Raw genomic sequence first — 13,178 nt, forward strand, 5'->3', positions numbered from 1 at the left:
TCATTAATTGCTCCACTGCACTCAATTCGTTACGTTGTGTGTTGTGATATCAAGTATTAGTACTACATAGGTCCGTCCTTCATAATACATATTCGTACATAATTTAAAACAACGTCCAAACGAAGAGTAGGCTATAATTGATCTCAGGTTCTGTTGCTTGTTACAGGTGCTTTGATAATGTTGTCAGTAAACCAGTGGAGAGCATTCACAGCAAGATGTGTCTTTTTATTCTTTGCTGCTGGGACATATAAATCTTGCGGTGTTTTAGTGAATAATACAGTCTCTGATTTAAACACCAATTATATCATTGTTGCGTGGGCCTTTTCGTTACAAATTGGAACGTGCTATCTCATAGGTAGGTCAACTCACATATTTCACATTATACAATGCAATGGCCACCACCCATCCACGAAACATTATTGACTTGTCTTGAGCAAGTTAATACACAAATGTAGGCAATTTGAACTGCAGAATGAATGTCTTTTTCGGATTAAAGTGAATGTTTACATCGAATGCGGAGATTCGAACTGGGTATATGTGGTGTTAAGGTACGGTAGGGAGGGGGGGGGGGGGCGTGCGCGAGTGGATGCGTTGGTGCCGGGAATGTCGTAGAATGGGAATTTCTGCTGCGCTGTATGGTGAAGGCAAATTTCATGGTGAATGCAAAATGGTGTCCCACTCATTGGTTATATATAGCCTGGTACATTTCATGTCAGCGCAGACGGTAACGTCTGCAAACTATACCTGTTCCAAAGAGTGATTTTCAATCTATAATATCAAATATTTCATTTTTTAGCTCAGATTTAGTTGTCGAGAATTCGTGCTATATATACTAACACAGCAGGCTAAGTATATGCATCTCACCCTGTTCCTTCGGAACCACCATACTAACATGTGATAAATTCATAGTAAATCCGTAACGAAATTGAGAGTTAACACTACTAATCTGAAATTTTTTAACTATTGCCTCAATGGGTAAAATAATTTCCACCTGTTGGGTTTCGTATACTATTCTCCCGAAATCTCAGTTCATACTCATAGAAATCGTAGGTTGAGTATAGAATTCTGTATTATAATAATTTTACTGGAGACTGGCTTCCAAATGATAAGATAGTTAAACGAGCATGATGCGTTATGATAGCGATAGATCATTCAGCAGTCACCAAATTTCCTGCTTTTTTTTCATCCTTATTATGTTGTCATATTTATAGTTGTTTTTTAGAAAGGATAAAGACAACACAATTGTTGCCAAACTGCTTATCTACTGCAGAAAGCCCATGTACTAGGTAAACACTGTATATGTGACATCTGGTTTCGTTGGTGCACGGTTTTCAGGATCTGTCGTATCTACAGGGAAAGGGATTCTGTGGGATTGAAATACACGTTACTATGGCTATATAGATCCACAGTCAAGACTTCCAAGACTGAAACACCCAGTTGGGCGATATTAAACCTTCCTAACCACACTATTTCAATCATAAGGTGCCTTAAGGATTGAAATTTCAATCATAAGGTCGCCGGTTCGAGTCACTCCCAGATTAATGTATGTCGTCCAGTTACAGAGTTGTTGACAATTAACAATTCATAATCATGGACGTTAAATATGAATGTAAGAGACCGCCTTCGGTCAGCTTGCGGCTTTGATAAACCAAAGAGGCTTCTTCGCGAGTCACTGCTTGCAGGAGGATCTAATATACATACATTTCGAAATAAAATCCTTCAATTTTACATTGGACTTCTATAAGTATATCCCCCGATACAGTTCGCCTCAGCAGAGAACGCATATGGAGCTAACGCCTTCGCATCATTCTACCCACATGAACTTAACATCCAAGAATGGAACACCTAACCCCCCCCCCCCCCTTCTCTTTTTCTTCTCCTCCTTCCTCTATGAAGGCTTATCCTAGCCTAGCTCATCTTTCTATCCCACATTCACAGAGTTTCCTTTCTAATCCCTAAAAACCTGACATTGTTACACCCCTCAGCCCTTAATCCTCTCATTGCTCTTTCCTTTTATCTTACCCCCCCCCCTTTTTTTGTATGTTGTTGTATACATTGCTCACTTGTCTAATTCAACTGTTTGCCCGTCTATGTCGTTTAATGTTTCCGGTGGTAGTAAGCCTGCATGTGAAGAGATCCTACTAAGATCATAAAATTAGCCATTCTGATTTTTATACCATTTTGAGATAGCCAGACCAATTATGAGCATTAACATATGAAGACAATTTTCACAATTTTGACATGATTCGATGATAATATGATGTTTAGAAAATTAGCTTGGTTCACCGGATGTCTATACTTTCGGGAAAACATGCAGTTAAAAATAAAACGTTTTAAAAATCAGACTCAGTAACTAGTATTGTGTCTTTTCGTGTGTAATTTATTTGGCACCCATGATTTGGCTCCAACTGCCGTGTATGATCTATGTAAAGTATACTATTCGTTAGCACGCACATAATATATATACTGGTATTGACCGATCATTTCTCTGATGTTAACGTTAATAAGTCTTTCATGTTTCTACCTGTACATGCATCGTGTTCGTATGTACAATTCAAAATTCATTCAATCCGATCGTAATTGTCTAGTCCAGGGCTCGAAATAAGCCAAGGCCAGTGAGGCCACTGGCCTCAGTGCCCTTGGAGTTGGCCTTGGTGCCCTATTCACTGGCCCTGGTAACTGGCCTTGGTGCCCTGGTCAATATGCTCATATGCACAACAGTAAATAACCTGTCCTGAGGCCAAACTGGCCTGCCCTAAAAATTACGAAATTCGAGCCCTGGTCTAGTCTGTCTTATTTACCTTGTGAAGTGAAGAAAAAAGGAGTGTACATGAGATATTTGATTTTGTTAACATGCGTAGTGATTAATCGCTTAATTCACTTTCATATCATGGTATTTCGATAAGATTGTACTTGACTGATGTAGATCCACATATACTGCAGTAATAATGGTTTAGCTGAGATTCATTTCTTGAGATATTATATCAGGGCTGTCCTACTGACATACTTGTGGCACACCCCAGACTTGTCTTTCCCTTCAGGACCACAGTACCACGGTACTGTGACGTCATAATTATGGTATGTTCCATCAAGTTCAGAATTCACAACTGCTACATAAGAAACGTTGCAAAATCGCTTCATATGAAGTGTCGTAAAGACCTAACTCCGAATGCGACACTGTATAGGCCAGAGGTTCCCAACAGGCGGGCGTCGGGCCAAATCCAGCCTGCAAGAGGCCCCACGATCTGCACACAACCAAAATTTATCGGGCAGACGGGCCCTTAAGGCTTTAGCTTATATACTCAGTCCTGGCCTACTCGATGCACATCGCTCAATGTATATAGTTGTAATATAAATAATGGTTGTCCGGATACGATTAATGACGGAGAAATATTCACTGCGTTCACCAATTTTCTGTTACAATTCCTAATTCAATCGGAAAATTCATAATTAAGCAATATGAAGGAAGAATTGAAAAGATATTCAATTAACTTTAAATTCTCTTTGGTTATGTACATATACAGCTCCGGTCGTCCACGTGCTCCTCAACGTGACAAATGGACGTATACTGACTCTCCTGGGAGGAATTCTCCTTGCCTTAGTTTATGTTCTTCAAGGAGGTATTCGATTAACATCTACATGGCAACTCTTTGGGCTGTTAATTTCATCCGGTTAGTATACATAACATATCAAAAGATATAGCTTCAATTGTGAAACTTAATGAAGGTTATAACTCTTCCACTTGCAGTTGCTGTTAGAATACTCAAGGTTATCTGACATTGTTGCACTTGTCCATTCATTTGATACCATGAGACAATCTAGGATTAAAGAAACAAAAGGAGTTGATATGGTCATGGGTTCGTTGAAGCCGACTCTTATACAGGGGGGTCTAGGAGACCGCTCCCACACCATAAAATTTAGATTTGAAATGGTATACATTCTGAGGCATATGTATAGGCTATCAGTTAGGTACTCAATAAGGTATATAGCATGTACAGACAAGGGTTTGCTCATATACAACGTTCCCGTCTTTTTTGTGGGGTGTTTAAAAAAGGGGTGGATGTATACCCCACCTCCACTTGGATCCTAGTCAGCATACTATAAGCGTAAATACCCACTTATATACTAGATAGTCTAAAACAGTTTTCATAGTGAGTAATTTACCAATTATTTTTGTGAACTTTGTGTTTGGCAATAATTTGGATGATCAATGCATTCTGGGAGAGTACATACTTCCGGTAATAAGGGGCAAGGTTTTAAAGATCTGCTTTATTGGCTCCAATTATAACACGCTATATAGCTAGGAAAGTTTTGTGATTACGTAATCGACCTGCCACTATCGCAAATCGACCCAAGGCTCTACAATTAGCCTGCATAGCTTCTTAACACCATTAGGCTCTTTTTGTAAACACTGTGTGGAACTATGTTCATGTCTACAGTGTAGTTAACCATAGAATGTTCACACATAGACCCTCATACAAGAAAAATATGTGGCAGGCGTTGCAGACTGATAAGTAAAAAGAGGTTATTTTACCACCAAGGCAGGTCGATAACGTAATCTCAAGAAACTTGTCCATGATAGCGTGCTATAGTTGGGGTCTATACAGCAGACCTTTAAGCTGTATAGGAATTAACTATTAGCTATCTTATTTGTTGTAACTTTGTTATAGGTTACGGGTGTATACTGAGAGGAGGTGTAAAACTCATTTGTTTGTTTTCTTTCTTCTGTTTTTGCATGCATGGGTTTTATCTCCTTCGTTTATCTCAAACTTCATTTTCGCAGCTAACATAATGTTGTAACTTGTAAATTTGATTAATTAAACTTGTATCAACTTGTGAAAAACAAAAGAGATATCAATGATGGTTTAAAATCGTTCAAATATCTATCTCTCTCTCTCCACCTCTCTCGCCCCTCTATATTTTTTTCCTTAGGAATCGGACTTGGGTTGATCAACATGACCACAGTGGTGCCTTTAAAGGATTATTTCGGCAAAGAAGATTATCTCATGGCGTATTTGATGAGCACATTTTCTAACAATGTCGGTGTTGCATTACTTCCTTTACTATTGGAACACTTGATATCTATATTTGGCTATCAGATTGGGAAGTTCGCATATGGTTTTGTTACATCTGGTGCTATAATTATATCTCTGATTATACCCAGTCCTAAGCCCGCCACATTGAACGATGAATTTTCAGATACAGAAGTTAAGCCCGAAGAAAAGGAAACGTTGCCATTAATCGACGAAGATTCACAACTTCAATCGAGTTGTGACGATACGAACAAGTTTCTGGAATACGCACAACTAGTATATGAACTCTTTAAATGTCATCCGGATTTCTTCTTCTTACTTTTAACAGCTGTCTTTAACGACGTTCAGTACACAACTTGGTCGATGTTTCTAGTTCCGTATGGAGAGTTCTTTCAGTTACCCTCAGAAACAGCCGTTTTGTTATCTACTTTTGGAGGGGTGTCTGGAATTTTTGGAAGGGCTTTTGCAGTCTGTCTGATATATTTTGAGATTCATAATGTCATCATATTATTCGGTTTGCCATCTTTCCTTGTTACGATCGCTTACTTAATCAGTCTATTTTTCGGAGACTTCGTTAGTTTGGCGTTAGTTTCTTGCTTGAGTGGCTTCGGTATTAGTATGCATCTTGGCTTGTCTTACAGCATGCCACCTTTAACCGTATGCGAACATCACATGAATACTGCTGTTGTACTGACGTTTATGGCGGGCGGGATATTTTATCAGCTGGGTGCAGTCATTGCAGGTGAGAATATACATTATGAACAATTCTTTATTTTGATCAATATATGTGACCATGCTGGCGCCCCCAGTGAAAAATATGGGGGGCGGAAGTATCATTCCGCCGCCCCCCCCCCGCTTCGCAAGTCAGAAAACCCCTTTTTCATTTCCAAATGAGAAAAAAATCTCATTTGGAGCACCAAATTGCATCTAAGTCCAGGTGAAAATGCAAAATTATTTACAAAATGGAGTGGGTGTTGAAGTGTTCTATATTGCACTAAATTGCATCTGAGGCCACCTGGAAATGCAAAAAAATTCCAAAGGGGGGGAGACACCCCCTTCCCGAGGCCGGCCATCAGTCTTCAGCCCCCCCCCACTCAAAAGTACCTTCCTACGCCACTGCCATATTCTACTGGATATGCCGCATTTCATAATGTAGTTGTGGCATTTGGCGTGGCCCACGGTAACTGGGAACAGAAACACGCCATTGTTTTCAAGTAAATGCTGATTGTCTACAAGTCTGTTCACAATGTGGTATCTTTATACATCGCTGATATATGCTTCAAGAATATAATCCGACCCGAAATCTTTGCTCAAATGATAAGTTACTTCTCAGGGAATCTAAATCCAACCATTCCTGGGGTGGGGAGGGGGGGTAGATCTTTTTCAGTTGCTGCACCGCCATTGTGGAACATGTTACCACTTGAAATTAAGACGGCTAAGAGTGTCTCCTCCGTTACAAAGAATCTTAAAACTCACCTTAGGAGACGATCTTTTGCGCATTGAGCGCCCTTCTCTGGGAGGATACGTGCGCATGATAATTCTTTGTTGTTATTATTGTTATTATTATTATTATAATTATTATATTGATAATTCTTTGTTGTTATTATTGTTATTATTATTATGATTATGATTATTTTCATTATTATCAATATGCACTGGTTGTAGTAACCAAAACAGGAATATGCACTGAAAATACAACCCCAACATTGGAATATGTATTGAAGGTATACATATATCCATAATAGTAAAACGAATTGAAAGTACATGATATGAATATATACTGAAAGAATACATTATAACAGGAATGTTTACTGAAAGTATACTACACAACATGAGTGTGTACTGAAGGTATACTCCAAACAACATAGAGAGAGCCTCAGTGGTATACGTCATATCGTTATTTGTCCATATTTACACGCCAATGTCAGTCTTACATTTAATACAGTCACAAATGACTTGGTTTCAAGATTAAATCACTGGTATTTCATTTCATTTCTTTATTCCAGTATAAATTTACAGAGAAATTTATAAATAGGATAAAAATATAACAATATACAAAGCGTCAAAATACAGGTTAAGACATATAAAAGTTTATGAGACTAAGTTAATAGTGAAAACATAGTGGTATAGTGACTAATGCGACGATATGCTTAGGACTTATTCGTTGTATTGGGCATCCAATCTACACAGAATCACACCATCTGTTTATAAATGATAATACATAAAAGCTGTCCATGATTCCGACGGGTATATTTTAAAGATGCGGGTATACAATTAATCAGGGACAGGAACCAAACCATGACAGACAGAAGATTGAAGAACATGATAAAATCCTAGTCTACACTACATAACTTGAATAAACAGTATAAAACTGAACAGTTTAAAAGACCTTTGTTTCAAAACTTGCAAACTATACCAACGTGTTTCATATAAGAACCTTTTATTTGATAAACTCTCTCACAGCCAGTAACGTAACCCATATGGGCTCGGACCGTACTGAGCTGGGGTCCCGACCAAAAGGGGGCCCCGCTATACTGATGCACAGAAAAGGGGTGCTGATATGTTTTGTTGAGAAAAAGAGCCAGGCTTAGTAAATTCAAGGTCTAAAAAATTGGGATTGCACCTGCAATACTCCATACTTCGGTAATGGCAATGAACATTGAGTTCATTCATTGGCCACATATCAGTAATCAGTTGTTTCAGTACCGTTTGTTGTTTCTCACTCATACAACTTGTAAGATGTATCCAGAAGCCGAATTCCTCAATCCTCATTCCATGGTATATAGTTACAAAGAATTTTTATAGCTATGTTGATAGTATTGTTCTGTCATTTCTCTTGAAGTATTTTAGCATTTGTCAGCTGGAAACAATGTGTAAATGCCAAATGACCATTCAAATGATCTAAACCAAGACCCCTGCATTGATTCTGCATAAATCCTTGGACCTTGGACCCATGGGCGTCAGCAGAGAGGGGCAAGGGGGCACTTGCCCCCCCCCCCCATAGAAAATCAAAAGTTGATTAAAAAGTTAAACATTTGACATTTCAATGATTTCACCCAACCAACAGTTCTCTTGTTATGTTCATTGCATACGGACCCATAATGCATTACTGAAATTATTGAAATTCAAAATCCTAAGACATGAGATCTCAAAATAACCGAGGTGTAAATGCAACTTGAGACACCCGGGAAGTGTCTTTTCCGACAATCTAGGAGTATTTATTGGCCAAAAAAAAAAAACACGTCGTACGATCCGCGCCAAATGATGGTGGCGCTCTGCTTAGATAGTATCAAGTAGTGTGTTACAACTACATGACCTACTGATTCCGCCCCTGTCCCCACCTTCTGCGGACGCCCTTGCTTGGACTTCCTGATAAAGGGCCCATTGGGCCAGGAGCCGGGTCCCCATGCTCATCGTTACGTCACAGCTCACAGCGGCGGAGCATACCCTCCCTCTGGACCCTGCAGTACCATATAACATGTATAACCCTCATCCCTCACCCCGATAATAAAAAATATCGATTGCTCCCTTGGGTCAAGGAAGTATATTATACATATGAAGAACCAACAAACAGAGAGCCTTTGAAACAAAATGCGTTGCCGCCTGTAGGTTACACTGGTTTCTATATCATTGATCCAATCCATCAAATCGGATAAGATCGAACTAGGGAATTATCTTGATCTGTTCTGTGCAGCTCAATGTTACTGTTACCTCTGATTCCCACTGACTATTTGTCAGCCGTCATAATCGTGTTAATAACTTTGAGGTTTCGGTTTGAAATTTTTGCCATCCCGATGGATCTTTGATCAAAGAATGCTAGCAGGAATTATCATGCAATGGTTCAAAACATTTAGGAAACGCACAGACTCTCTTAAACTGGCTACGATGTATATATGATATTGTAGGTTTTAATTTCCAGACGTTTTAATATCAAAGTCCTGCAGAGTTATATGTTATCAGCAACGCGCGTTATTTGTGGTGCTTTTGGTTATAACTTATGTATCTTTATATATAGCTTTAGTAATATTCTATATAAACACGTGGACGCTTTTAGCATTTATGTGCAGAGAGGTGTTAGTTTACATGAATAAAATGCCAATCGCAAGATTTGAACCAGAAAATGGTTAACGAATTCTCAAGCAGGCCTACATATTGAGCTAGGATGATAGGGTTAAAATCTTAAGGGATCGTTTTTGTTGCTCAGTCTGTAACACCTCTCCGGTTAAATATATAAGCATCGATATATTGATATTGTATCATTATTGCTTTGACGCGTTGAACAATTAGACGCGCGATTTTGTTGTGTGCATGTGATTTCAATGATATTTATGTAGTTGAAATATCATTGAAATCGGTTAGCTGCACTGCTACAAATACCATACTTAAAAATGAGTTTTTTTGTAATTAATAATATTTTCTTTCTTTTGTAACCCATTGCCCAGGTACCATAGCGGAAGTCACTGGATCACTCCGATATACTTTTGCGTGGTTGGCTGGATGGGGACTTTTAGAAATCATTATTGTTGTCATTTGGTCATGTTTATCATTTTCGAAATCAGTTTGTAACTACCACATTAAAGGTAAAAAATAAAGGTGAAAGGGAAAAAACATTGGCGGAATTACCTAACGGCATAAAGACTGGGAACCGACGTGCCGCTCCATGGGTCAGAGGCACCGAAGACTGACGTTTGGTTGAGGTTTCGAAGGTGCCTCTTGGAAGTGCAAGGTGCTATTCGTCCGGTCGCCAACTGTGTCGCTTGTGTCAAGAACCCAGCACTGCCGGTAGCAATATACTTGAATTTACTATTATCTCCGGCAACACATTCATTTAATAAATACAACTTGGATTGTCTCAAAGAGTGGTAATTCTGTGTAAATTGTCAGATTCAAAGTGGTTCCACGAAACTCGACTTACGCACATAGAACTTAGTGATCTGCGGACCCGACTAACACTAAGATGCGTCTTAGTAAAGTACTGTTTGGATCTCAGTTTCAATAAGTTCTTCACCAATAAGACGTGTCTTAAGATGCGTATACATGTTATTTTTGTTGACGTGAACGATGCTGTGACCTTTGACCGCGAAGAGTTTTAATAGTTCATTGCACGAACGGTCTCGACAATTTCGAAAACGGGAAAGGTAAATTCCAAGTAAAAATGCATTTTATATTCACTATATTTGGCCAAAACTTTTGTAATATTAATATTTTTACGTCAAATAGAAGGAGGGACTTCTCGTGCCGTTATCGAGACGTAAAGTTGTCCCCTTCGTTGTAATTAATAATCTACAGTACAGACTTAATGGGACCAAATAGCCAACCACATTTAGCGCATTAACCTTAATCCAGCATAGGCCCAGTGTTAGCAATAATTAGTATTAGGCCTATACTATGCTTATGTTTTCCGAGTCTGGAAGCCGCTAAAGGCTGATCGCGTGCGAATCGGCAGAGAGAGACTGTGGATGCAACGTCTTTGCACCGTTCAACCTCATGGGCTCAACATTCAGGAAGGACATGACTAACCTTTCTTCTGCCCCCCCCCGTGTATCTACCCTTGTTTCCCCCTGTCACCACTCTTCTCGTAGCTCTACCACATTTTTTTTACCTGAAATTATTACGTAAAACGTTGCAAGTCTTCGCGCGCTATCGAAGACACCACAAATTTGTTTTCAGCATGTGTATAGTTGTTGAAGGAATCGTTTATTAATATGAACTGTAAAGACTTCGTATATCAATGAACTATACAGCGATGAATTCACGCTTTTCCTATGTTGCAGATGTTCGCTATAATATCCATGTTCGATTTCCTGTTTTTTTATTCAAATTTGGCCGGAGCTTTTCATTTCTATTGGAGACAATGTTTATTTTGATGTAGACGAATTCATCTACGAACGAGTCGATATTCGTTAACAGTGTCAGTTTCAGATTATTTTCCTCTGCGGAGGGTGAAAGAGGCTAGTAAATACAATCTTATATGTAAATATCAATTAACAAACCGATATGTACGAGCAAGCATATATAAATAAATAAAGAAAGTACAATGTCGAAAAGTGAGTTTGAGAGTTATTTGTTTCACTCTAGCCACGAACTGTTTATTATAGCTAAAATATACGTGATTGATATAACTTCACATATGATATGTCATGGTTTAGTTGAGATTCAGTTGTTGAGATGTTATACAGGTGCGTATCCAGGGGGGGGGCGTTGGGGGCGCGCGCCCCCCGGGCAAGGAAAAGAGGAGAAAAAAAAAAGAGAAGAAAAAAGGGAAAAGGAGGGGAAAAAAAGAAAAGGAGGAGAGAAAGGAAGGGAAAAGAAAAAGAAAAAAGAGAGAAAAAGGAGAAAAGGAGGGAGTAGAAGATAGCCAAGACCTCGGGAAGAGAAAGAGGAACAGTCATGGTTAAAGCGCTGATCCCTATTATATACACAGGGTAGCCAGCGACAGATCAAGGATTACGGAGCGGTGTGCGCCTCACCCTACCCCTTACACCGACAACTCCATTTTTGACGTTTCCATTTTTCCTCTGTCACTAATATATCTATATAAATACTATATATGGTCTATCATAACGCGTGTGTGTATGGACGCCTTAAACAATTGTACAATTGTGCTATATGGAACCAACTGTGGCTGGTCTTGAACTCGACCGAGTCGTCGGGGAACATGACGCATTTCGGGAAGGGGGCGACCGCACTCCCCCCCCCCCCCGAGCAAATTTTCTTTATAACATCGCTAGTAATTTCAAAATAGACAATGCTTAGATGCAACTTACAAGGCCTGGGAAGTGTCATTTCCAGCGATCTGGGAGGCATTTTCGGCCAAAATTTTTCTTGTACGCTTCGCGCCAACTCATGGTGGCGCTTCGCTTAGATAGTTTGCCTATAGGCTTCACCCCTCCCTTGGCAATTACTCGCTACACTCCTGTTCGAATTTGTAAAGCAAAGAGCAGATATAACATCATATCAGTGAGCATTGAAATGCATGTTCCACGATGAACAGCCTAAAAAACTGTCTATGTGTGTAGTCAAAGGCGTAGGAGCCCAATTGGATTTGGGGGCTGTAATGACTCGCCCGAAAAAAAAGCCAAAATTTTTTCGCGCGCAAAGCGCGCGTCCAACACATCGATGCCGATATCACATAAGCAAGCATCGGTCATTACATCAAATGGCATCGTGTACCGCACGGTCCGTCAAAGTTGCACAGTATACCGCCGGATGCTTATGTAGATAGAGAAAAACCATACAGATCCATCTATGTCAAAATTCTCTTTTACAGTAGTAATGTCGGCCAAGCTTACAACTTTATTTTAATTACCAAGGAGATCATTTTTAAGCTATTCGTTGCTATTTATTTTTCTTTCATGCAGTAGGTGCCCGAAAAAATGGGAAAAATTTGGTTGCGGGGGAGGGGGGGGGGGGGGGCTGCAGCCCCGCCTCCTATGGGACCTACGCCTATGTGTGTAGTGCTCGGTTTCGATATACCTGATATCGGAGGAAATATCTGCTATTTTTCATTTCCTTCAACCAAGTTTCATAATAGCCATTATAACAGGTTGCAATATTTCTACACCAAGAAATTAACTGTGTCGGAATTTTCCAAAATTTCCTACCCAACATTCTTCATCATACTTCCTCTACTCGTGCAATTTTGACCTGTATATTAGGGGTTCAAGGAGTTTTTCTATATTGGTTGTCCATAGATTGAATTTTCTGCAACATTATGGGTATGTTTTCAAGTGATTTTTATTCACGAGAAATGTGAATTTTCAAATTCTCAACAAATAATGGGCTTAAAACCTTCAAAAGTGGGGCTTTCGGGTATTGTTGGCCGTGACGTAGAAACACCTACAAAAGCAATGATCCATAGGACATGCAATCAGGTCGAACATGATGTGTGACTGGTGACAATCTTCAAAAAGGTTATGGATGGAAAAAAACTTTTGGGAAATACTTGCTTCTCAGGCAAAAGTGTACATCTGGTTGCTCATTTTCAAGCCCGAGAAGTGCCATTTCCGGTGATCTGGGGGGTATCAAAACCAGAAATTTTCTTGTACGCTCCGCGCCAACCGATGGTGGCGCTCCGCTTAGATAGTAATTCGCGCCCCCCGGGTTAGAAAATCCTGGATACGCGCCTGTTATATGTTATACCAG

The 13,178-nt window shown here is 39.6% G+C and overlaps 1 protein-coding gene across 1 annotated transcript; it reads left to right on the forward strand.

Moving 5' to 3' along the window:
- Nucleotides 1–21: 21 nt before the first annotated feature.
- LOC139971364 (uncharacterized) lies at nt 22–11,203 on the forward strand. Its single transcript, XM_071977730.1, has 4 exons — nt 22–355; nt 3,525–3,671; nt 4,933–5,775; nt 9,476–11,203. Exons 1-4 carry the CDS (start codon nt 178–180, stop codon nt 9,622–9,624), a joined length of 1,317 nt encoding a protein of 438 aa, XP_071833831.1. The 5' UTR covers nt 22–177; the 3' UTR covers nt 9,625–11,203.
- Nucleotides 11,204–13,178: the final 1,975 nt, after the last annotated feature.

The sequence above is a fragment of the Apostichopus japonicus genome, chromosome 8 (assembly GCF_037975245.1).
Source record: "Apostichopus japonicus isolate 1M-3 chromosome 8, ASM3797524v1, whole genome shotgun sequence".
NCBI lineage: Eukaryota > Metazoa > Echinodermata > Holothuroidea > Aspidochirotida > Stichopodidae > Apostichopus > Apostichopus japonicus.